The following is a 27694-nucleotide window of genomic DNA, read 5'->3' as shown; positions in this document are numbered from 1 at the left end:
GCAGATCTCATCATTAACATGATTGGTGGAACTTCTTTTGCTTAATAAAAAGTCACTGCCCTAATGCAAAGCACATGATTGCAAGTACTTGTAGCATCATTAGCATAAAATAGGTGTTGCAAATCATTATGAAAATTGTCAAAACTTTATGCAGATCATTTATATTAACATTGGTTTCAATCATCTAATTAGCATAACGGGGTGTTGCTTTATGCAAATCATAAAAAGGTGGCGCATCATAATGTAATAACTTGTATGTAAGTACTTGAAGATCACATCATTACCATGTTGTGTTATGCAGAAACATCATTAACATAAAAAGGGGCATGCCTTTGTGCAGATCACTTGATTTGCATAAAAATGGTGTAACATCTGGCAGATCACATTGTTCCCATAATTTTTTTTGGGGGGGGGATGTAGTTATGTTATGGAGATCACATAATTTGTATAAAATTGGGGCATTTTCTTGGATCCCATAATGTTAGCCTAAAGGGTGTGTTACTTTATGTAAATTGCATTATTAACTTAAAAAGGAGCATTTGTTTATCCAGACTGCATCATTAACATAAAAATGTGGCACTATTTTATTTAAATCATGTGATTTACTTAAAAATCTTGTAGATGGCATCATTAGCATTAAAGGGGCACTACAGATCAAATGACTTACATAAAAGTTGGTGCATATCACTGCATTAGCATAGAAAGGGGTGTGGCTCATTTTATGAAATGGGATGGTACTTTACGTTTATTAAGATGTGACTGAATTTAGCACCCTGCTGATAGTTTGCCATGATAAGAAACATTAATCATTGCAATATGAATATGTACACTATTTATAGCCAGATGTCATAAGGTGTTGACACGAGATCAGGTTTCTCATTGCTTTCTTTGCATAAAAATGGAGAATGCTTAATTTTATTTGGGGAGTATGAAACTGGTGCCTGTTCTTATAGCACTGGGCACAAGGCAAGAACCAACCCTGCATGGGATACCAGTCCATCACAGGGCAGCTTCATGGGCACACTGAAATCTTTCTAACACTCACCTGTCTGGAATGTGAGAGGACGCCAGAATACCTGGCAATTGGGTTCAATTTCTGGCCCTGAGGGTTTCCCTGTGTCCTCCAGTGGTGGAGTGGTTAATTGTGCCCCTTCATAGCTCTGCAGTCTTCCTCTGACAAAATGGAGGTTCTTCTCCAGTTTCTCCACGCTGGTCTTCTCAGAATCTGCTCCAAATTCTATTCTATTCTGCTTGTTTGACGTTTCCAGACTGTTCCCGTGTCCTTGCATGTCCGCGAGACATCTTGGTAAGCACGTCTGCAATGCATTGGCAACCTGTCCGGTGTCGGCTGCTGCCTTGTGACCAGTGCTGCAGGCCCTCTAAATGGATTTTACAGCTTCATAAAAATGAATAAATAAATCAGTGGTGTAAATTGGCCCATCAGCGAGATGAGTTAATGAGGCTGCAGAGGACTGCTATGTTTGGGGTGATAATGTTCAATTCTAAGATCTTTAAACCTAAAAGAGAGTGGCAATTGTTGACTCGTTTTTGCTATTGTCCACACGACGGTCATTTTTGCCGCCGTCGATCTGCGTGTAAATTAAAAACGCATGTTGCATGCCGCAAGGCTACACCTCATTCATCATCTCTCCCTTGTCTTCCTCACAGATATGGTCCGTAAAAAGAATCTCCCTCTGAGAAACTTTGGCGGTGAAGGTGGAGCATCAGAATCGGCAGGTACGGAACACCAGGACTCCAACCCAGACCAACCGGCAGAGCCCATGCAAGACGTCGTCAGTCATGGAGACATCCTAGAGCCTGACAAGAAGGAGGATCAGAACCCTCATGTCGCCGAGCCCTCTCCTAGCATCAAAAGAGACTTGAAAAGCCCGGCACCGAGCGAGAAACCTGGCTTCAATTATGAAAGCCACAAAAAGGGAGGAAATGTTCCATCCTTCCCCCATGATGAGGTGACAGACAGAAATATGCCGGCTCTCTCATCTGCATCTGCCGGGGGAGCCTGCGAACGGCTCAAGTCTCCGACGAGATCGGATCCAGATGATGAAGAAAACGGGGCCTGCGCCCCTTCTGGAGACCTCTCGGAGACGAAAGAAGGGAGGCAGATGTCGCCGGCGGCCGCCACGGGCAGGACCTCGCAAGTTCAAGGTGCTCCGTCCGAGCACGAAGGCCTGGCCCTGGATGCCCCCGGGACCTCGCCCAGCCCCCCAGTGCCTTCAGAGCAGGCTGCGGACAAATCGAAAGCAGACACTTGGAACAACAGCATGCCCGACGAGGTGCCACCCGTGTCTCCGAAGCTGCAGGACTTCAAGTGCAACATCTGTGGGTACGGTTACTATGGCAACGACCCCACGGACCTAATCAAGCACTTCCGCAAGTATCACCTGGGTTTGCACAACCGCACCCGGCAGGATGCCGAGCTGGACACCAAGATCTTGGCCCTCCACAACATGGTACAGTTCTCCCAATCCAAAGACTTTCAAAAGCTGAACCACAGCGCGCTGAGCGGGGTGCTTCAGGACTTTGGCTCTCAGCGGCCCATGGTACTCAACGGCACGTACGACATACAGGTCAGTGTATGAACACCAACACAGGTGTAGGCATCTTCTCATGGTACTTTCAACCCAGTGGTGAATACCTCTCTGAATGGGTCTGTGTGGCATTTCCATGTTCTCCACATGTTCACACTCCAAAGACCTGCCACTTGGGGACACTAAATGAGTCTGGTCAGTGGGTGGCATGGTGACACACTGCTTAGCACTGCCTGCTTGAAACCTTTAGTGTGTTTCCTCTCTGTGTGGGGTTTGCAGGATCTCTCCATGTTTAGGCCCTCTGATTCATCCTGTGCCCCTACGACATGCCCCCCAGGTTAATTTATAACTTTTGGATTGGTTGAAATTGGCTATGATCTTCTCTAAGTGGCAGAATCGCTTCTTCATACTTCAGGAGATTTGGTGTCTATTTCTGCCTCTGGAATTCTGTGTGTTCTCCCCATGTGCATGAGGTCTTCTTTCACATCCCGAAGACCTGCCTCTTAGATTAGCCCCAGGGCACTGCCATTCTGTGACAATGTTGCCATCACATTATTTAATCTATTTATTATTAGTTAAAGATGCTAAGATTTGCATTGGGTGTGACAAGGATGGACAGGATTAGGAATGAGGACATTAAAGGGTCAGCTCAGGTGGAACAGTTGGGAGACAAAGTTAGAGAGGCGAGATTGTGTTGGTTTGGACAAGTGCAGAGGAGAGATGCTGGGTACAATGAGAGAAGGGTACTAAGGATAGAGCTGTCAGGGAGGAGGAGGAGATGAAGGCCTAAGAGAAGGTTTATGGATGTGGTGAGAGAGGACATGTGGGTGATGAGTGTATCAGAATGAGATGTCAAGGACAGGAGGATATGGAAACGGATGCCATCATGTTATAGTGTTGTTTGGTGCGCGTCTCTCAGAAGTTATGCGTTGTGACGTCACTCCATCAGCACTTTGAAAGCTGGCTCCTCAAGCCATATGTTACGAGACCCTGTACATACAAATCTACAAAAATACTTCTCTGTTCTTTATTGACAAAATGTAGTTTTTGAGCCAACACAGGGAATCTTTCTACTTCATTTAGGTTAGAGTTGTGGTTTTGATAATCATCCTGTTTGACTTCTGAGGTTTTGACTTGCATTTGTTATTGTGTCTACGTGTCATCTTCTGGTTCTTTCAGACAAGTACCCTTGAGTGTGGCTGCTTTTACATCTCTGGCACTCGAGTGTCCTGGAAGGTGGTGCTGGTATGGCTAACATAATGTTAAGGTTCTTCTTGTGACAGTTGCCTTTTGAGCCATTTGGCTACCATGTTATGGAAAGTGGTCAGTAGCTTGGTGAGCATCAGAAATTCATTGGATACCAACTTATAGAAAGTGGTTAGTAGCTCATTGATCATCAGAAATTCATTAGCTACCAAAGATATGGAAAGTGGTCAGTAGCTTAGTGATCACCAGAGGTCCATTGGCTACCAAGTTATAGAAAGTGGTTAATAGCTCATTGATCATCAGAAATTCATTGGCTACCAACTTATGGAAAGTGGTTAGTAGCTCATTGATCATCAGAAATTCATTAGCTACCAACTTATGGAAAGTGGTCAGTAGCTTGGTGATCATCAGAGGTCCATTGGCTACCAAGTTATGAATAGTGGTCAACAACTTGGTGATCCTCAGAGATTTCATCTTGGTAGAAGAACTGTTTTTAAGCACTAGATTTTTGAAGGATTCTGTGAAACGATTCACGATTAATTACCAAAGCCACAGTCAGAATCATACTGGATGTCACTGACCACTGTCTTGGTCACTTTTGTCTTGGTTTCTCAGAAGATGTTAGATGAAGAGCTTTCCCTTCAAACTGATATTAGATATCCCCGCTACAGAGAGAGTAGAGGAAGGTCAAAAGCTCCATGATTGTTGACAACTAGGTGTGTCAGTTCTGGCATCTTCCGGACGACTTGTCATTGGCTTTTTTTTGTTTTTGCACAATTGTTTTAAGGGTTTACCGAGAATAGCGGTACAAAGTAAAAAGCAAGGAGTGTTGGGCGATCCTTTTGATGATAACACCTTCCTTATTGGGTTGTGTTTTCTAGGTGTTTGTGTACTAAATGCAACGCTCTTACATTTTTTTTCAAGGCAAAGAATCGTCATTTTTAAGGCCAGTTTATCGAATCACGGCTTACTTGTTGTGAGTTATTTTATGCCATCTTTGTCACCATTTTAGTTTTTCAAGGACTCCTACTATTTGTTTCTCCTGTCATTAGGCCAACGACCCGCGCTGCTCAGTGCGTTTCCTCGAAGGTCGTCACTTCCCTCCTGATTACAGCACAATGGGATTAAAACGGTCTTTCTTTTGAGTACCTCATTGTCCGAGTTTGCGGATGCAAAACCACATTTTGTCAAACAAATTTATTCCCGAAACTCTGGGCCATCTTAACGTGTGGGCACTGGCTGGGGGCCCCAGGAGCATAGGGGCTTACAATGTTTCTGATTTGCTATCAAAACAGGGGCCCTAGTGCGTTATTTTCCCCGGGGGTCTATAATGCTATTCAGACGGCCCTGTGAACCGAATTACTCAACAGTCTTATCTCTGGTGCTGGAAGTTTGCTTGTTATGTTCACCTCTCATTTCTATTCTGACGTGTTATGTCTTAATCTGTCGGTTTTGACCCCTTTTTTGCCTCCTGACTATGTCTTATCTCCTGGTTCAACTCAAAAACATTTTTTGCCAGACCTTGCCAGCGTAACAAACAGCTTATGGATCAGAGAGTTCAAAGGAGAATGTCGAGAATCAAGCAAGCAACTGGGGCCGGTCGCATCACTTAAGTACACAACGTCCTATGTTAGCTTGACTCGTATTTTTGTTAATTGTGACGTACAGCCTCTTGATCATTGAGCTCACAGGGATTTCGATTTACAGAGGCAAAAGAAGTCTTCGATATCCAAGCAAATGAAAACACTGCGAGCGTCAAGTATGTCGTAAATCGCGTCCCGCAAAAATGAAGTGGAAGTCTGTATACTGGAGTGTGGAATTTTGACTTCGGTACCGATACCAGCTTTCGTCCCTCAGTACTGGTATCAGAATGTTACAGTAGCAAATAACGGATAACCCCCATTCCCACTGGCACGCACACACAGGGTCCGACCGGCTCTACTGCCAGGACGTGTGGTTGTCATCCTCGTACCTGTGCATGAATTTAGAGAGGAACGTAGAAGGAAAGTTACCACTTGATAAAAAGTAAAGTAATCTCAGTACAATTTGGGAGACGTAATCAGCCATCCATCCATTATCCAACCCACTATATTCTAACTACAGGTTCTCGGAGGGTCTGCTGGTGCCAATTCCAGCCAAAACAGGGCACAAGGCAGGAAACAAACCCTGGGCAGGCCACCAGCCCATCACAGGGCACACACACAATATGCTAATCAGCCATCAGTGATGGTGGGCATTCTGTGAGTATCCACCACACCTCTGCTGCTCAAATAGGATCTCAAATATGTAACCAAAGTTGACATCACTAGTGATGAGCGAGCATGCTCGGCTGAACATGTGTTCGGCTCGAGCATCGCTATGCTCGGAGTACGGCGCTACTTGAACAAGCACCACATGTGCTCGTGCGCCATGCTCGAGTCTCCGCCCCACACGTTTCGCGGGTTGGAGACAGCCAATCAAGGGGCAGGTAAGTACTGCCCTCACTGTAATGTCAGTAGCCGTGTGACTCATTCATTTGTATTGAATGAGTATGAATTGTGGAATTGCAATGGCAAATTTAGGGCACACGGAAGGGTGAGGATCAAATGCGCTGTCTCCTGTCGCTCTAAATGTAAATGCTGATGAGATATGAAACGTAACCAGTAGTCAATGTGCACGCTGGTTGCCAATCAAATAGTGAATAAGCTGCTCTTTTGGGTTCATATATTTGCAAATCTGACGGCTCTAAAGGAGTCAGTGCCTCACCAGCCATGAACCTCACTGCACGTCACTGATCCGGAGGACAATCACGGAATGCGAATGACCAGGAGCAGCGCTAAAACATTAAAAATGGGCTTTCGGAGAACACACTGAACATGTCTATGATGCTCTTCAGCGACTGGCACCCCTAGGACTGCCCAGTCCTCTCTTTTTCTCAAGTTACTCAACTTGTTCTTGTCGCAAGTACATACCTCTCCGCTTGTTAAATGTTGTCTTCCACCTGACAGACCTGCACGACTCCGATTAACATGGGTGGTGTTTCTGTCACTTTCTGACCTTTCTTCAGAGCAGGCAGTGCCTGGTTGTCTCCCATTGACTTACATTATACTCGGGTGCTCGGTAGTGCACACGAACATCGTGATGTGTTCGGACCGAACAGCCGAACACCCTGGTACTCGCTCATCACTAGACATCACATTGCACGACTTATAGACTTGAAACTGCTGATGTTGTTAGGCTGATTATCACTGGTCATGTCAAATGATGTGACTGCGTGATGACTTTCCAGCACAGATGTGTTCTCCCCTTTTCCTGACCACCAATAGTGTGCTGGCACTCTGCGAAGGGTTTACTGGTATGGCGAGTTCAGCCACAGTCTCGGTCCTTTGCTTTTTTTTTGTCGGTATGTAAAACGTGAGACGTCAGACAGACGAGCTCCTCTTCTGGTTGTGACATACAAGACACCTGCATTCTTCATTCCTCATTGCTGCATTACAGGCACTATGTGTACTTGTGGATGAGCGTTCATTGGTTGTTGGCTCTCGTGCACGCTGAGGTTGCCCTTACAGAAAAGTCGAGACGCAGACTCGTTGGGGTGAGTTCCTCGGTTTGTCAGATTACACGACTGGATATAGCATTGGAGCATTTTGCCGATGGCCTCCGACTCTCTAAGACTCCAGTCCTGGTGTCTGCAGATTTTCATTCTCACCCTTTTCCTAATCAGTTTTCACTGCTAATTAACTCCGTTTCCCTTCATTTTCATGGCCCTGTTTCTAAGGATTCAGTCCTCTGAATTGATTCGTTTCTTTATTAAACAGAAATGAGACGTGAAACGAACCAACAGATGACCGGCTAAACTGAAACGTCAAACTCCAGACAATTTCACTCCAACAGATTTCTTAACGAGAAGCCGATTCTTGTTGTTAATTAAAGCCGTTATTGAATATTAGGACTTGTGGCTGCTCTCATTCTGCCACAGCGGACGGTTGATTTTCTGCTTTTTCTAAGACCACCGTCAAGATGTTTTGGTGACCTGAGCAGACCAACATGGCCGAGACCTTCACCTTTCTTTATTTTCAGGGGAGCTGGTCATGTGGTGGCCTGTTTTGTGTCTCATTATTGTTTGGCTGCTCATTAATGAATGGGGGGCTGAGTCACGTCAATTAAAACAAAGGCAAAACAAGTGAATCAGCAGCAAAAATGGCTCACTAATTAAGAAGATGGTTAGAATGAAAACCTGCAGCCACTGCGACCCTCCAGGACCAGAGTTGGACACCCCTGGTCTAAGATCATGTAGATGAAAACTAAACCTGAAAACCACTGGAAAAGTCGTGTAATGTGACGTGGCCTTGAGTGGCTTCAGTTGATAGCTGACATTGACTGGGTATGAATGAGTGTGGCTGAGCACCCCATCCAGGGTTATACATATATTATTATATGTGAATGTCGCCATGGCCCTGTACTAATGGAAAACAGAATGGAGAGATAACCATCCTCTCCTCTTGTTAATACACAAAAAAGTTGAAATGTGCCCCCAAAAAAAGCTGATATTTCAGATCGTCCATAAAAACACAAAGCACTGCAGTCAAAACAGCCGGAACTTGCAGTAAATCCGGCCATTTAAACGAGAACAGAATATTCTGGAGGCCTATCTGCTGGGCAGCTTTATGAGGCTGGGAAAAAAAGTTGAAACATCCCTGAAAAGGAAAAAGTGAGCTGGCATAAATCATCCTGGCGCTCGAGAACACAAAGGAGGCACAGCTAACCAAATTGGAAGGGTTTTCTTTTTCCCTTCTCCTGGAAATTAATAGGAATAAATCTTGGGTTAGTCACCTGCATTGTGGGAAAAATATGACACCACACTGTATATGCTATTGAAATTATATTAAAGCTGAAATGACTTGAAATTATACTAGCTGGGGTATAAGGACATTCTGTTACTGTCACCATACCGCTAGAGAGGGCTTCAAATGAGGCAACTGGGACTTGGACTGTGACTTAACTGCTTAAAGCACTTGTCCCCAGGTCACCACTCTGAAAGGAGCCAGCAAGGCCTCGTCCCCAACACCCTGAAGGCAGGGACTGTCTGTCCATTATATTGTGCCTTTCATATCTATCTATCTATCTATCTATCTATCTATCTATCTATCTATCTATCTATCTATCTATCTATCTATCTATCTTCTATCTATCTATCTATGCCAACTATCTATCTATCTATATATCTATATAGTGCCTTTCATCTATCTATCTATCTATCTATCTATCTATCTATCTATCTATCTATCTATCTATCTATCCAATCCTGCCAACTACACTATCTATCTATATATTATATATTGCCTTTCATCTATCTATCTATCTATCTATCTATCTATCTATCTATCTATCTATCTATCTATCTATCTATCTATCTATCTATCTATCTATCTATCTATTTCAGTGCCTTTCATTTCTATCTATCTATCTATCTATCTATCTATCTATCTATCTATCTATCTATCTATCTATCTATCTATCTATCATGCAGTGCCTTTTTATCAATTATTTAACACTTTTGACATCCATCTTCAATTTAGTGTCCATCAGTCCTTTCAAGCAATTTTTCAGTCTCACCATCAATCTCATTTTTTAAGAGCCTGTCTATCCATCCACTTACTGAATCCATCCATCCATTCATATGTCTAGCCATCATTCATTAGCCAAACACGCTTATCCATCCATCCATTTGTAAAAATCATCCCCCCATCCATTTACTGACCCCCTTCAAGCACTTATTCATCTATCATCCATTTTCTGGACCCATTTATTCTTCCATCCATTTACAAGTTCTGATGATTTTTCTGAAGATTGACTGAAGTCTTCCTCCCTTCCATCATTTTCTTTTTTTCTCAACCCATTTTTCCATTTTTCATTCTATCCCTTTGCTGGTATAAGGATGGAGAGATGGGGTTGCCAGTCAGCTGTTTCTGTCCTCCCATTCAGTCATCCAACCATCACACACACAAGATGGAACCTTTTTTTCATTCATCTGCTTGCGAGATCCATCTTTCCACTCATTTGTTAGGTAAATCTATCCATATACTGAACCCACCATCTGTCTCTCATTCTTGACCAATTTGTCCTTCATTCCATTTTTTAACTCCTTCATCCTTCTCACCCACTCTTTAACTGAATCTACATGGCCACTCATCCATCCATCAACATGTACCTACCCATTTCCCTTGCCAAAGCCATCCTTCCAGCCAATTAACAGGCCCATTAACCCATTGTCTGAATCCTTCCATTTACCAGGAATGTCCACCTACCCTCATTTTACTGATCCTGCATGCCCGTTTAACCATCCATCAACATGGGTCTACCCATCCTCTTGCCAAAGCTTTTCTTCCATCCATTTATGAGTGTCATCTGGCCATTTACTGAACCCATCCAATTATGGTCTATTTTCTGAACCCATTTATCCTTCCATCCATTTCTCAGGCACATCAACCCATTGTCTGAACCCTCCCATCCATCAACACATATCTACCCATTTTAATGCCAAGGGCATCCTTCCGTTCATTTATGATGCCCATCAACCCATTTACTGAACCCATTCATCTGTCATCCATTTTCTGAACTCAGTTAACCAGTTTCCATCCAGTTACCAGGCACATCCATCTACCCATCCTTTAACTGAAAGTACACAGCCAATCATCCATCCATCAACATTTATCTACCCATCCTCTTTGCCAAAGCTATTCTTCCATCCATGTATCAGTGCCATTTACTGAATCCATCCATCAGTTGTCCATTTTCTGGACCCATTTATCCTTCCATACATTTACCAGGCACGTCCATCATCCATTCCTTTTACTGGATCTGCCTGCCCATTTAACCATCCATCAAGATGTGTCTACCCATTTTAATGCCAAAATCATCCTTTCATCCATTTACCAGGCCCGTCAATCCATTCACTGAACACATCCATCTATGGTCCTTTTTTTGGACTCATTTATCATTCCATTCATTTACCAGGCACATCCATCTACCCATCATTTAACTGAATCTACATGCCCATTCACCCATCCACCAACGTATATCTACCCATCTTCTTGCCAAAGCCATTGTTCCGTCCATTTACCAGGTCCATCAACCCATTTACTGAATCCATCCATCCATGGTCCATTTTCTGGACCCTTTTATCCTTCCATCCATATACCAGGCACATCCCTCATCCTAGCCTTTTACTGAATCTGCCTGCCCATTTAACCATCCATCAATATGTGTCTACCCATTTTAATGCCCAAATCATCCTTTCATCCATTTACCAGGCCAATCAACCCATTTACTGAACCTGTCCATCAACTGTCCATTTTCTGGACCCATTTGTCATTCCATTCATTTACCAGGCACATCATCCACCAATCCTTTAACTGAATCTACATGCCTATTCACCCACCCACCAACATGTATCTACCCATCTTCTTGCCAAAGCCATTCTTCCATCCATTTACTGGGTCCATCAACCCATTTACTGGACCCGTCCATCAACTGTCCATTTTCTGGACCCATTTATCATTCCATTCATTTACCAGGCACATCCTTTAACTGAATGTACATGCCCATTCATCCTCCGTGTCAACCCGTGTTCATCCCAGTGCCATTTTTCCATCCATTTATCGGCCCATCTATCCATTTCCTGAAGCCATCTGCCCATTCATCCTTCCCTGATTCATTTCTGGAAGTCATGTATCCGTCTACTTGTTTGCTGCCCCCACTTCTCCAGCGCTGTTCCTTATGGGGTATCGCTAGACCCTCAGAGGTGCTGCTCCTTCACTCACACTCGGTGCCGACTCAGAGTTGTGAAGAGAGTCCAGCAGGCCCAGGGAGAACATGCAGATTCCACAGATAAGCCCGTGCTCTGCAGCAGGGAGCCAACTGCACTAACCGCTGTGCCACCCGTTTTTTTTAAACACAGTGAAAAATGCAAGTCATTGCAAAATGCAGAGCCAAAGGATTAGGTGAGCAATGAAGCGGTTTTTCAAAAAGCCAACTGCTGGTTTCATCGTCCTGGCCAGCTGGACCGTGTCAGGCATCAAGTCGCTCTGACGTTCTCTTGGTCACCGTCACAGCAGTCAGTCCCAGACCCAGAAGGTTCCGAAATGTAAAGCACGCCCCAGAGCCCTAAATGAGAGGAGACCCATAAATCACGGAGGGAACCTGACAGACGGCATTAGCGAGATTAGAACTGTCTTTTAAGCAATTAGTTGACGAGATTTGTTTTTTTGTTCAAACTATAAAGCTGCCTCAAAGAATCATTTTGATATGTGAAACTCTTTCTTCTCCTTTTTCAACATCTGCTTCAAATTACGTCGGGTTTGTCCTCGTAAAAACACTGACAAACATAAAAGTGAATCAGTGCAATCATACACCATTAAAAAAGGAAAGCTTATTTTGGACTTCCGGCCATTAAAAAAAAAAAAGTCCGCATATTAAGAGGTTTCTCTTCCATTTTCGTCCGTAATGAGTTTTTCAGATTTTATACTGGACGACTTGCAAGACTTTGAATTTGCAGCATTCCTGTGGCGGAGCGCTGCTCGCGTCTTATCTGAAATGCACCCATCTGCCCTTCCCGGTTTTGAACCTGCCGCTCCGGATCAGGCTTTCTGAACTCCGCTTTATTGTGTTCGGTTGATGTGCTGGTATTACAGCCGTGTGAAAAAGTAAGTGCACCCCATGACATGTCCTGGCCATGACGAGATTTGATCTTCATTTAAATAGTATCTTCAGATCAAGGCGATGTACATGCGATCCTCACTCATTCCCATTGATTCACTTATCCTCTTCTGTATAAGTGTAACTTATTTCACGACACACACGTGGTCTACTCGCACCTATTCACGGTTATGTGCAGTAGAAAAAAAAAAAAGGATTCACCAAAAAATGAACAAATATCCCATTTCCATCTGTGGAAAAAGTGAGTCCCACCCTTGGCTCTACTAGTTGGCACTGCTCCCTCAAGGCGGTGTTTCCCAGAACTGTCTAGTAGTCTCTGACATCGATTGGCAGAAGGTTTTTCCCGCTCCTCCGTACAGAATTGTTCCAGCTGTCCCATGTTTAAGGGGTTTTCTTGTGTGAACGTCCTGCTTAAAAACCCCCTTCAAAGATTTGGGCTTTGTCTTGGTAGCAGCGACGTGTGACATTGAAAAATAATAATATAATGCATTTCAATCAGTGTCGGTCGCTTGGGTCATGCCGAGTCTTGAGTCACAGTACCGAACAGGAAAGGGTCACAAACGTTTTGTGGATCATCTGGCGATGGTTCACCATGGGTAAACCGACCCAACCTTAAACTGGGATGACGAATGATGGCGATTAACCAAGGTGGAAATTTAGGCGATTGGCAGTAATCCTCCAAGATGGACAAAGAGGCGACGATTGTCTGTGATTCTCCAAGAAGGACAAAAAGATGACGATTGTCTGTGATCCTCCAAGAAGGACAGAAAGATGACGATTGTCTGTGATTCTCCAAGGGAGGTAGATGCCCTGGATGATGCTGTAGGGTAGCTATGGGTTGCGAAGACGCATAAAAGGTAAAATAGGGTCGCAAGAAAAAAAAAAAACGTTGAGGTGTCGAGGGCTGCACGTGCTACTCTTAATCGACCAGCACGTGTCTATCCGGTGCCAAGAGGTGTGGGTAAACCTCCGAACCTCATTCCTGATGGGGACCTGGGGCTTGCATTTGTTCCCCATGAATGAGGAATTCCCAGTAAGTGCGGGTCATAAGCTTGTACTGCCCATCTCTACTGCTGAATGGATGGTGTAGTGGGGTCCTCAGCTTATCCCTGCCCAGACCACCAAGAAAACGATTGAACTTGACTGTAGAGGAAGTCGTGAAAATGTTTTTGTAGGTGAACCTGTTGAAGGATCATTATCAAGCCTCCCATCCCACTCAAATTTACTGCCCATGCCTGACCCCGTGCCTCCTGCTCACTCATAGAATGAGAGCTGGAATGGCTCCCTCCATCCTTCGCTCCATTTTTGGCCACAGGGGTCCTGGTACCTGCATGTCTGCCCTGGTGGTACGATTTAACGATTTAATTCCCACAACATCTGTTGTGGTAACAGATCTCCACGTTCTGTTCATACTCCACCTGTCCTCAGTGTTTTGCACAGCTAGCGTAGTGCAAATTAAAGAGTTTTGCCAAGTCCTCCCAAGTGCAACCATTTTGGTGATGAGCTTAGTAGATTTTCAGTACAGAAATGTATGCATTTATAGTAACGGGTAGGAAAAGTGAAGAGGATCTACCAGAACCTAACGCCACTTCAGTATCCGTGGTGTTTTTCAGGAACATGTTCCCCGTGGATTACAAGAATTGACTGCAATTGAGTAAAAATAAATAAATAAAAATTTGATAAAAAATGAACGGCTATACCATTTCCGTCTGTGAAAAAAGTAAGCCCCCCCATGGCTCTAAAAGCGCACATTGCTCCCTCAAGTCGCTATTCCCTAGAACTCTCTTGCAGTTTCTGACCATGACTAGGAGAAGGTTTTTCCCACTCCTCCTTGCAGAATTCTTTCAGCTGTGCCATGTTAGAGGGGAGTCCATTTCAAATAACCCTCCCCCCCCCACCATCCCGAATTAAAAATTGGGCTTTGACATGGCCATTCCAGAACCCTCCATTTCTTTCCTGGTAAGCTTAGGGTCACTGTCATGTTGCAAGGTCCACTTTCAGTTGAGCTTCAGCTTTCTGACAGATGGTCCAACTTTTGATCCTCAAGGCCCATCTGGTACAATGAAGAATTTCTAGTGGATTCTGTGACAGTCGGTTCCCAGATACAAGAAAGTAGCCCCAAACCAGAACATCTCCATCGCCATACTTCACAGTTGCTATCAGGTTCTTATCATTAAATGTCCCATTCTACCAACATGTTTTCTACTTCTCTGGCCAGATAGCTGTAACTTTGCCTCAACTGTTCAGCACACTTTGGTCCAGAGGGGTCTCCTGGTCTTTGTATAGACATTAATGGGAAAACTTTAGTGTTGCCCTGATGTTCTTCCTATTTCCTCCTGGCACACCTTCCATGTAGATCTCATATATTGAGCCTCTTTCAAATGGTAGACTCCTGCGATTTGACATCAAGATGCCCCATTAGCCTCCATTGTAAAGCACCAGAGTAGGCAAGATACGTTTATAGAAAGCTTTTAACTTTAGAAAAAATATTGGCATGACAAGTGACAAATGTGTACCTACCATGTTTGGGAAGAAATAACTTTGAATTGAAAAATACCAAACCAGTTAACAGGGATGACTGGATGGTATTGGAGATGCTGGAGGTGTGGCCATCAGCTCCGCCCAAGGTCCTCATTGGAGGTGTGATCTTATATGCCGTCCCTATTCCTCACTAGAGGTGTGGTATTAAGCCCCACCCACCTTCCTCTGTCTGCAGTTAGTTGCTGTACAGCTCAGGCCATGGAACAGTTACTTAAAATTGGGAGCAGCAGGTGTGAATGAGTGGACCCTCTGATGCACGGCTGTCCCACCCAAGGTTGTTTCCTGACAACCCCCTTATGAGATAATGAAAACCAGGCTCTGAGGCTAAGGATCTGTGCTGGTATCCAAAAGGTTGCTGCCAAAAGAGATCCTACTCTGCTGGGCCCTTGGGCAAGGCCCTTAACCTACAATTGTACAATGGCTGACCCTGCGCTCTAACCCCAAGGGGTATGCAAAAAATAAATTCCTAATGCAAGAAATTATATAAGGCGAAGTAAAGAACAAAATGAAGAACCTTAATGGGTGAAAGGGAAGTTAGAAAATGCTGAAAATCTCTTATCCTTCGTGCGCACACAAACGGGATCATGCGAGGTCAGCCGACATCTCCTTCTAATTACGAGTTCGACATGGAGTTGTGATCAACTGCGGTGCTCCTCCAGAATCCTCCAAAGTTTGGTTTTGAAGTGCCGGGATCTCCCGTGCCAAACGCCAACCATATGGCGTAGCGATGAGAGTACAGTTACCACAGCGTCCTCATTAGACGTGCTAATCTGCTTCTGAAGTGAGAAGTGTAAAATCACAAAGCACGCTTCAGTCGTCTCCCGTTACACGTAGTAAGGATAACATAAACTTTTTGCTCATAGTTTGTTGTTATTCAAAGTCTCATAAAACAAAATACTAATTGTAAGGTTTCTTCTGTCAGAGTGGGAAATGTTGGAGAGAAACTTAACGATAATTGATTTTATTGTTAAGCAGCACTGACACATTAAATGTGTAATAAAATAAATCATCTGGGCTTAAACCACCAACCGTTGAGATTTTCCTATAGGTTTGAAATAAAGCAAGAAATATTTAAAGTGTTTTAGCCCTCACATCACCCACTCATCCATAATCGGTACCTTCTTCATCCAATTCAGGATCACTGGTGAGCCTCAGCAGGCAAGGCAGGGCCCAGCCTGGGGTGGGGTGCCAGTCCAAGTGATCCACACTCATTTACACCAGGCTGCTTTAGACTGGCCAGGTACACTCACGTCAGATCAGATTTACAGAAGCTCTTTAAGTAAATGAATCCATAAATAGTACACACGCACACACATGCACATCAGAATGACTCAAAAGGAAGAAATTTAAAATGACAGAAAGGGAAATTTCTAACTTGGCAGTCCTAGTCCCGGTGAGGCGCTATACAGGCGTATTGCCGTTTTTATAAAGGAGGCCCCGTAGCGTTTCCTGACAAACTTCTGCTGAATGGTTCATGGCCTGTAAATCCTAAGTGTTGGTGTGTCACCGAGAGGATGTGCAGCTTTGTTCATAATGGCACTAAGTCTTGTTTTAATGTTCTCCTTCGCTGCTTCCTCCAGAGGGTCCAGAGCGTGTCCCATCACTGGAGTCGTGTGACCGTCCTACACCCCTAGTCTTAACCACACCAGACTTATCCTGTAACATCACTGATGTATAATGCAAAGCGATGACCTCCTCAATGGAGTGGCATTCTGGAGGTCCACAGAGAGACCCCATTGTCATTATTGGAGTCAGGTAACCCTCCCACAGCCCTAATCGTAACCACAGTGTAACTGGGCTTATTGCTTAACATCGTTGGCATGTCATAGAAACCGGCAGTCTCCTCAATGGTGTATATGGAGCTCTATAGGTCTGCAGTTTGACGACGTTGGTATTATTGGAGTCAGGCAACTCTCCCGCAGCCTTAATCTTACCCATAGTGTAACCAGGTGTATTTTCTGAAGGTCTGCGGCTTCACTCCATCATCAATATTGGAGGCCAGTAACCTTCCCACCACCCTAATCATAACCACACCATAACCGGGAGTGATTGTGTAACGTCGCTTATGTACATTGCAGAGCGACAACCTGCTCAAGGGTATGGAGTTCTGGAGGTCCGCAGCTAGACCCCATTGGCATGGTTGGGGTCAGGTAACCCTCTCTCACAAGTCTAATTTTAACCATAGTACAGCTGGGCGGAGTTTTTTCGGGTTCCACGACTAGACTGTTATTGGTGCCCATTCGCGTTAACTCCACCTACTTGGAGCTCCTGGCTGCAGAGATAAATCCTTGGAATGTGTCCGAGTGCGTCCTGTGACATACTGACGTCTCATCCGTGGCAGGGTCCTGCCTTTTGCTTGGTGCCGCAGAACCCCTAAGACTCTAAATTCGATTAATCTGGTTTAAGAACATGATGTTATGCTGAAATAAACCACAAAATGTGTCATGTTGTGCTCCTGGGGACTTGAAGGTATTGTGGTCGAACGGCAGTGAAACCCAAATCTAAGGATGAAATGTTGGGACACCAACTGGGATGTCCTGTTTTAATTCTTTTAGCAAAACAAGTATAAGATGGCTCCACAGAACTTAATATACAGGCAGTAGGCTTCTCTCTATTAGAGGTGTTGCCCCGCTGAGTGGGTCTTGGCTTCGTGTGGAGCAGGCGTGGCCTCGACTCCAAGGGAGCCGCCTCCTTCTGGAAATGTCTGGCTTAATAGGACTCAACCTGGAAAGGGGAGGAGTCAGTTGTCCTCATTGGGCATCTTGTCGGAGCTGTGGAGGCAGAAACAGGGGATAAGGTTGGTGACTGCGCCCCCTGCCACATTGGGATGGTACTGCGTACCTCAGCTGAGCCTGACTACAACCCACTGACGTTCCTGCTTGACACCATTTATCGATTATATGTGACACTCGCCCAACTGTGTGGGTGTCTATTCACCCTATGATGGACTGGCACTCTGTTCAGGTGTTGTTCCTGCCTTGCGCTTGTTGTCTGCTGGGATTGGCTTATCCTGCTCTGGGTGACTGGGATTGAATGGATGGATGGCTTTGGTCGAGAAGCGGGTGACAATTACTGTTGGGATGGTGGTGAGTTAGCTGGCAGTGGGGCGTAGCAGTTAAGGCTTCAGACCCCAAACCCTGAGGCTATGGGTTCAAATCCTGCTACTGACACCACGGTGTGACCCTGAGCAAGTCACTTCACCTGTCCTGCACTCCAAAAAAATGGAACCAAGTGCATCTCGGATGTTGTAAGTCGTATTAAATAAAGGCATCAGCCAAACTACCTCCCAGCCGTATTCCCAAACCTTTTTTTCCACAACTACATTGGGATAATCGAGAGTCTAAAAAGAAGATCTTTGAACTCCAAACAGACTTTAGATTGCCGTGACAGGAAATCCTACATATAAATAAAGCACACCGAAACCCGATCAAACGTGAATTTCATATGCCAGTGCTTTTGTACTTCAGTTTAACGAACTGTTTAATTGAGCTGCTGAGCATTCTGTGTTCTCTTGCACGCGTAGCCCCTCTCTGAGCCATTTTAATCATGTAATTGCATGTCAGCCCCTGTGTGTGTAAACAATAGGCTCAGACGTTTATGCGAGGGACTTGTTAATGTATTTGGTTTCACTAAATCCTGCTTCACGGTGGAGTTTGTTCATATGTAGCGGCGGCTCTGGCAACGTTACTTATTGTTAAACAGGGGTGTGTGTAGCCTGCCAGACGTCATACTCGACTGTCCCCAACAGCAGACCATGGGGTGGCGGTCACTTTCATTTTGTCACCAAGTTCATTCAAGAAGGAGATGGAAAATGGACTCGGAGAGAAGCTGGGCATCTGGTAGGGGCCCATGAGTTCACCTCCTGTGGGTAGTGAGCTGCTGCAGGCAACACCTAAGAAAAAACAGGGCCGCAGTTCAATGGGTGCCCCCCCAATATAACTTGGGTGGTTTAGATTTTATAAAAAATGATATAGATAGATGCCCCGTGGTGGGCTGGCATCCTGCCCGGGCTTTATTTCCTGCCTTGTGCCCTGTGTTGGCAGGGATTGGCTCCAGCAGACCCCCGTGACCCTGTAGTTAGGATATAGCGGGTTGGATAATGGATGGATGGATATAGACAGATGCAGTAGCGGGCGCTTTAACCGACAGTGTAAGGCACTATATGCAAGAGACAGATATGTAAAAGGCACACTAACTGATAGTTAAAGGCATTTTATTCAATCAATATGTAGAGAAAAGTCCCTCTAACAGGCGGCGAAAGGCACAATACACAATATAGATATATAGATACAGTATGTACAATTAAAGGCAGTGATTTAGGCAGACATATGTAAAAGGCACTCAAACAAATAGTGAGAGGCACTATAAATAATATACAGACACATTGATAGATATGTGAAAGGCACTATACACAATGGAGATATAGAAATATGTAAAAGGAACTATATGGAATAGATATTATATAGATATGTAAAACACACTCAAACAGACAGTGAAAGGCACTATATACAGTATATCTAGACAGAGAGATATGAAAAGGCAGTCAAACAAATAGTGAAAGGCACTATAAACAATATAAAGATAGATGGATAGATATGTGAAAGGCACTATACACAATATGGATGTAGAAATATGTAAAAGGCACTCTATATCTAGACAGACAGATATGTAAAAGGAGCTATATGAAATAGATATATAGATATATAAAACACACTTAAACAGACAGTGAAAGGCACTATAAGCAATATCTAGATACGTAAAAGGAACGCCAGTCAGTAAAAGGCACTATAAACAGTATATCTAGACAGAGAGATTTGTAAAAGGCACACAAACAAATAGTGAAAGGCACTATAAACAATATAGATACAGAAATATGTAAAGGCACTCTATTCAATATATCTAGATAAATAGATATGTAAAAGGCACTCTAGCTGATAGTTAAAGGCACTTTATACAATCAATATGTAGAGAAAAGGCAATCTAACAGACGGTGAAAGGCACAATACACAATACGGATATATAGATATGTACACTAAAACGCACTATATACAGTACATTTAGACAGACAGATATGTAATAGTGAAAGGCACTATAAACAATATATAGATAGATCAAGTGATATGTGAAAGGCACTACGCGCAATATGGGCGTAGAAATATGTAAAAGGCACTCTATATCTAGATAGACAGATATGTAAAAGGAGCTCTATGGAACAGACAGTGAAAGGCACTATAAACAATATAGTGTATAGATATGTAAAAGGCACACCAGTCAGTAAAAGGCACTAAATATAGTGTATCTAGACAGAGAGATTTGTAAAAGGCAGTCAAACAAATAGTGAAAGGCACTATAAACAATATATAGATAGATTGATAGATTTGTGAAAGGCAGTATACACAATATGGATGTAGAAATATGTAAAAGGCACTCCAGAGAGTGAAAGACACCATATACATTATATCTAGATGTATCGATATGTAAAATGCACTTTGACAGACAGTGAAAGGCACTATAGTCTATATACAGATAGATCGATGGATATGTAAAAGGTACTCAATCTGACAATGAAAGGCACTATATGCAATCTAGATATACTGTATTGACATGTTAAAGGCACTCCAGACAGCGAAAGGCACTATATGCATCATATCTAGATAAACAGATATGTAGAAGACACTAAATTCAATGGACAGATTTGTAAATGGCACTGAAACAGACAGCGAATGGCACTATATACAGTAGCTCTGGCATTGTACTGGAAGCCCATTGTGTAGAGGGTGGACAAGAAGGGAGTCGTCACAGTTCCCCAAGGTGCTCCAGTATTACACACCACCATTTCTGACAAGCCGTCAGTCCCTCATCCTCACAAACCACTGTCTGTTGGTCAGGTAGCCGATGGTCCAGGAGACCGTGGAGACGTCGAGATAGCCGTGTGATTTTCGATGAGACAGTTGATGAGACAGTATGGTGTTAAAAGCACTGGAAAAATCAAAGAACATGAGCCTGACCGTGGTGCCGGCTTTGTCCAAGCTGGAGTAGACTCTGTGGAGTAAGCACTGTAGATGAGAGCCTCCGCCTTACTTCTGTGTGTCTGATAGTCTAACTGCAGAAGATCCAGATGTTCTGAAGGCAGGGGTCGGAGCTGTTTCAGGAGCAGCCTCTCAATGGTCTTCATGATCTATGAAGTCCTTGGGATGAGCGGGGTGCCCTTTCTTTGTCTTAAGGAGGTCCTGTAAAGCTGCTTTCCCATACGCAGGTACTTTATTTTTAGGATACCAATGTACTCCTGTATGATGAAGACCCTTGGCCACGTGTGGTCCCCAGCCACTTCTGTGTGTTGCATTCCTACCACAAAACAGCCACTGGTTAACCTTTATGTAAAATAAATGATGTGCAAAGAAGCTTAATGTGGTGCGAAGTAAGCTGTGTTTGGGAATTCACAGGGGGGGATCTCCCCTGTCCCGTCGCTTCAATGCGATCTGAACTTCACAGGGGAGATTAGTGAGTGGTGTGGTGCATCGGGAAGGTGGCTATGAAGAGCGATGTGATGCAGAATGCGGTGCGATCAGAAGGTCATGCCACGCTTTATTGCTTCAGAGCCATCACAAGTTCATGGTTTGGGATTATTGCTTCAATGCCCACCAGTGAGGCTGCTTTGGAGTGTGGCGGTCCATCACCGATCACTTTCCAAAGTCCAGACTACTAACAGATTTGTAAGATGACACCAGTGCTTGTGGTCAACCAATCAGCCCATGTCCTTCCCACGATAGCTCCTAGTGGAATGAAGAGTGCGTACCCTGGAGTTAGGAAGTGAACCAAGTAACAGGAAGTACCAACCAGGAACTACTAATGGCTTGAGTTTGAAATGCTATAAAAGTCACCGAGTTTCCAAAATCTACCTGTGGTGGGAGAGCTCCCTATGTGAACAAGTGAGCGAGACCCCACTATCCTGTACCCACAAGTGAAATTCACCCAGAGCACCTTCTCGTCTTCAGTTCTGCAGCACCATATTCTCAGGGCACTGGCTTTTACATCACCCTCTGCGTTTTTTGTCAGTCTGAGTTCTCAGTTATGCAGTAGGAATTGCCAGTGAACGGCATTGGCTTTTATTCTCAAAGAGAGGGGTCTAGAAAATGGACGTGATAAAGTCTTCCTCCTTGATAGATAGATAGATAGATAGATAGATAGATAGATAGATAGATAGATAGATAGATAGATAGATAGATAGATACTTTATCAATCCCAAGGGGAAATTCACACACTCCAGCAGCATCATACTGATAAAGAACAATATTAAAGAGTGATAACAATGCAGATATAACAGACAATAACTTTGTATAATGTTAACGTTTACCCCAGGTGGAATTGAAGAGTCGGATAGTGTGGGGTCTCCTCAGTCTGTCTCTGAAGCTGCTCCTCTGTCTGGAGATGATCCTGTTCAGTGGATTCTCCATGATTGACAGTTGCCTGCTCAGCGCCCGTCACTCTGCCACGGATGTCAAACTGTCCAGCTCCGTGCCTACAATAGAGCCTGCCTTCCTCACCAGTTTGTCCAGGCGTGAGGCATCTCTCTTCTTTATGATGCCTCCCCAGCACACCACTGCGTAGAAGAGGACGCTCACCAAAACCATCTGGTAGAACATCTGCAGCATCTTATTGCAGATGTTGAAGGACACCAACCTTCTAATGAAGTATAGTCGGCTCTGTCCTCTCTTACACAGAACATCAGTATTGGCAGTTCAGTCCAGTTTATCATCCAGCTGCACTCCCAGGTATTTATAGGTCTGTACCCTCTGCACAGTCACCTCTGATGATCACAGGGTCCATGAGGGGCCTGGGCCTCCTAAAATCCACCACCAGCTCCTTGGTTTTGCTGGTGTTCAGTTGTAGGTGGTTTGAGTTGCACCATTTAACAAAGTCCTTGATTAGGTTCCTATACTCCTGCTCCTGCCCACTCCTGATGCAGCCCACCATAGCAGTGTCATCAGTGAACTTTTGCACGTGGCAGGACTCCGAGTTGTATTGGAAGTCCGATGTATGTTGGCTGAACAGAACCGGAGAAAGTCCAGTCCCCTGCGGTGCTCCTATGCTGCTGACCACAATGTCAGACTTGCAGTTCCCGAGACGCACATACTGAGGTCTGTCTGTAAGATAGTTCATGATCCATGACACCAGGTGTGAATCTACTCCCATCACTGTCAGCTTGTCCCTAAGTAGCAGAGGTTGGATGGTGTTGAAGGCGCTCGAGAAGTCCAGAAACATAATTCTTACAGCACCACCGCCTCTTTCGAAGTGGGAGAGGGATCAGTGTAGCATGTAGATGATGGTATCCTCCGCTCCCACCTTCTCCTGGTATGCGAACTGCAGAGGGTCGAGGGCGTGGTGGACAGGTGGCCTCAGGTGGTGAAGCAGCAGCCGCTCCATGGTCTTCATCACATGTGACGTCAGAGTGACAGGCCGGAAGTCGTTCAGCTCACCAGGACGTGATACCTTTAGGACTGGGGTAATACAAGATGTCTTCCAAAGCCTCTGGACTCTCCCCTGTTCCATGGCTCAGGTTGATTTGCTCTTCTCACGGCAGTCAGAAAGCCATCATCCTGTGACCCGTTCTCCTACAATCATTAGCTGCCTACGATTATGTCAGCCTGCCTCGCTCTTGCATGCGCCATCAGTGGTCGAGTACTCTTTACGCTTTCTCCAGAGTTTGCTTATTTTGTTCAAATGCGTCACTCAGAGCAACCAACCTGTGTTTTGTAAATCATGAGATTCCTCGGGGGAAAGTCCTCGGACGTCTAGAGAGTGCGCAGAGGAGCTGGCAGTATCAACACACCCCATTACTGGCTTTTTGGTTTAAACAAAAAAATAAAAGGAATGAAGATAATCCCAAATAATTGATTAGAGTTCACTCCCTCCTTATTACGCCCTGGCGTGGTCCTTTTTGCCGCCTCGGCTCTAATTTAGAGTTCTGTTGTGTGATTACATTTATCTGACATTCCTTAACAAATCTGTTCTGTTTTTACGGTCTAAATATATCTGAGAGACTCGTACGGTAGGTTTGCCCTCTGGCCATGTGATTGGCAGATGCCTTCAGTAATTCATAAATAGGTGTCATTATAAATGGCGTTTTTTTTTTTTCATAGCAACGCCTAATCAGGGTAAGCAACAGCACACTGCAGTCCGCGGACAACTCACTGAAAACTGGAAGAGGGCCTCAGCTGCCAGTGTGCCAACATCCATCCATCCATCCATTATCCAACCCGCTATATCCTAACTACAGGGTCACGGGGGTCTGCTGGAGTCAATCCCAGTCAACACAGGGAGCAAGGCAGGAAACAAACCCTGGGCAGGGCACCAGCCCACCGCAGGGCACACACACACACACACACAGCACACACCAGGGACAATCTAGGACTGCCAATGCACCTAACCTGCATGTCTTTGGACTGTGGGAGGAAACCCACGCAGACACGGGGAGAACATGCAAACTCCATGCAGGAAGCAAACCTGGGTCTCCTAACTGCGAGGCAGCTGCACCACCCACTGTGCCACCCCGTACCAACATTATTGCGTCATTATATCACCTCACTGTGACTGTGTTGTGAGTTAGGGGTCCCAAAACGCACTTCCAAAAATGCCCACTAGAGGAGAAAACCGACAAACCTGGCAAACAGAGAACTTTATCAAAGTAAAAATACTGTGACAAACGGGGAAAAGCCATAAAGCACAACCGGATTTCCTCTAGACGAGGAGGCAATCCCAAGCACCCACAGTCTCAAATAAATCAGAAACCCAAAGCGAGGTCAAAACACACGGGCAGGAGGTCAAAAATCCAGAAACTCGGCGAAACTCCTAAATGAACCGGCGGGAGACCCCCCTGGATTTATAGGCTGGAGGGCAATTCCAGGTGGTGATTGGCAGGTGGCCTCACTTCTTGGGGGACCACCCACAAAACACGTGAAACATAAGCAAGGCATTGATACACTGACACAATGAAAAGATTCTAAACTAAGAAACACCAGCAGTATTAATATAAACACAAGAATTAAAAATGACCAAAACAGCCAAAGAGGCTCTAGCTGCCAAGTCAGATGTTTTCTTTCTTTTTGGTTTTCTTTCCTTTAAGTCATTCTGGTGTGTATTTGAGAGGGGTTTGTTGTTTGTCGTAATAATAAGTCTATTTATTTATTTATTGAGCTTCTGTAAAAAGCCTGGTTTTCCGTGTGGACAAATGAAGTGCTGCCTCATCTAATTTAACTCTAAATAGATAAATTTGGGGTAGCATGGTGGCGCAGTGGTGTAAGGAGACCTGGGTTTGCTTCCCGGGTCCTCCCTGCATGGAGTTTGCATGTTCTCCCCGTGTCTGCGTGGATTTCCTTCGGGTGCTCTGGTTTCCCCCCACAGTCCAAAATTCCCCTGATGTTTTTAGACCTTGATTGGAGTCCATTGGAGTGGCAAGCTGAACTGATTAGACGTTGTTTAGAAAGGCAGACGTGTACCTGGAGACAGACTTTTACTTAGACTTAGTTCCTCCCACGCCAGGTGGTGCATTGGGCGCCAAGAGATCGCCAACTAATTCGGTTAGCGGCAGCGGCTTCGGTTTCATCCCGTGATATGTCTATAGTGCGTAGGTCTTCGTTGAAAGAACGTCATCGTGTTGGTTTTGGGCGGCCACGCTTTCGTGTACCACAGGCGGGCGTCCAGCTCTTAGCGTTCTTTGGAAGGCGATGTATCGGTTGCCGGAGGACGTGGCCAGCAAATTGAATTTGTTGTGAATTTTCTTGGCATTTCAGTAGCAGGTTTTATTTTTACAGGGTCGGGGTGCTGGCCCGACACCCAACCCTCCTCCTTTTGCATCCGAGCTTGGGGCCGGCAATGGCGGAGTTCATGGAGACAGAAGGTTCCCTACAATTCATGCTGCAGATTGGGACTAAACCAAGCCATGAAGTCCAAGGAACAATGCCATTTTTACAGTACAGTGATCCCCGTCACTGCACTGGGGTATTGGGATGCCCATTCAGACCACAGGGTAAGCACCCCTGATGGCCTCACCAACACCTCTTCTAGCAGCAACCCAGGCTTTTCCTAGATGGTCTCCCATCCAAGTACTGGCCAGGCTCCAACATGCTTACCTTCAGGTGCATGACGTCTTCTGAAGCACATGTTCTAACTGCTGTAGATTGATGGGCAAAAATGGCAGATATATCCATTTCAAATTAAATTTACCAAACAATAAAGTGCGCAGAAAGTGAAGGGTCAGAGTGCTTTAATAACCCACAGTTTATGTCATAAGATTACAGAGTAAAGGAGTTCACTGCACACCACCAGACACAGATCCTGATTGCCGTTTACCAGTACTGTATGAAAGCTGGAGATTTGGGACTCCAAAAAGGTTGTTTTCTACAGGCCTTTCAGTTCATTTGATAAGAAAAAGCTTCAGAAACACAGCACAGGAGTCCACAATGGTAGAAGTAACTAATGATTGCCTCAGTACCCAGTTGATGGGAGCATCGACAAGAAAAAATAAAGAAAAAAAGAGGCCAGTATTGATCTTGTCTTTTGATTAAATCAGAGCAGTGTACAGAAAACACAAGTGGGACGACCAGTAGGGAGCCGTGGCCCGAGCGGGTCGGCTTTGAAGTACGTGCTACAACTACACACTTAAGGTCAAAGTCAGAGGTCCGCAATCCTTAGAAAGGCAGACTCTGAAGGCCCGAGGCAGAGGTCACGAGAAAGAAAATGGGACGGAATAGATAATGAGCTCGTCGAAAGGGAATGGGAATTGGACAGAGTCTGTCTGCCTACTGCACAAAAACAGATTTATCCCGAACGTGATTAAGTCAAAAACTACAAAAAAAAAAAAGCTATCCTGAAAGACTCGGCAAATCAATCAAGGAAACCATAAGGGAAAAGAACAAACCGTATAAACTAATTCTGAAGAATAAAAAAAGGGCAGTGGATTGCACAAGGGGTGGTGGGTGGGTTCTGGGAACGATAGGAGAAAAGGAAAAAGGAATACTGCAATGGCGAGTAAAGTTACAGAAAAGAGATTGCAACATAAAATCAAGCAGAACAGATGAAGTGAGAACTATTCAGGGCCCTAAGGAAAGACTGAAGGAAATGGCTGCTGGACTGGCTGAGTCTTTTTGATTGGAAAAACTAAAGAAAGGCCTTGGGTATGGAGTAGAAGAAGGTTTCCCAGGATGAGATGGCGGTGAGAGTGGGATTACGTCAAGGATCAGCGTTGAGGCCTTTCCTGTTGGCAGTGGTGATGGACAGGTTGACAGCTGAGGTCAGACAGGAGTCTCCAGGGACTGGGATGGTCATGGATGACATTGTGAGATGAAGTGAGAGGAGACAAGAGGTTTACACAAACCTGGAGAGCTGGAGGTAGGAAATGCAGAGAGTCAGTAGGAGTGAGATATGGGGTACAGAGGGAAGGTGGTAGAAGGGTGTGACTGCAAGGAGCAGAGGTGGTGAAGGTCGACGAGTGGAAATCCTTGGGTTCAACAGTCCAAAGCAATGGAGAGTGTGGAGGAATGGTGGAGAAGAGAGTGCGGACAGGGTGGACTGGGAAGAGAAAAGTGGCAGGAGTGATTTGTGATAGAAATGTAACTAAAAAGAGTGAAAGGGAAGGTCTGTAAAACGGTGGTGAGGCCACCTATGTCATATGGTGTGGAGACAGTGGCACTGACCAAAAGACA

General features: G+C 44.8%; 1 protein-coding gene across 3 annotated transcripts in view; it reads left to right on the top strand.

Annotated features, from left to right (window-relative positions):
• LOC120515942 (zinc finger transcription factor Trps1-like) overlaps window positions 1–27694 on the top strand; it is a 75799-nt gene that overhangs the window by 41502 nt on the left and 6603 nt on the right. For all 3 annotated transcript variants that reach the window (XM_039737330.1, XM_039737332.1, XM_039737329.1), the window contains exon 2: window positions 1669–2588. In XM_039737330.1, the coding sequence (XP_039593264.1) occupies window positions 1671–2588 (918 nt within the window). In that variant the 5' untranslated portion in view covers window positions 1669–1670. The remainder of the gene's footprint in view (window positions 1–1668; window positions 2589–27694) is intronic.

Source organism: Polypterus senegalus, chromosome 15 (assembly GCF_016835505.1).
Source record: "Polypterus senegalus isolate Bchr_013 chromosome 15, ASM1683550v1, whole genome shotgun sequence".
Classification (NCBI taxonomy): domain Eukaryota; kingdom Metazoa; phylum Chordata; class Cladistia; order Polypteriformes; family Polypteridae; genus Polypterus; species Polypterus senegalus.
This window is presented reverse-complemented; position numbering and strand designations above follow the sequence as displayed.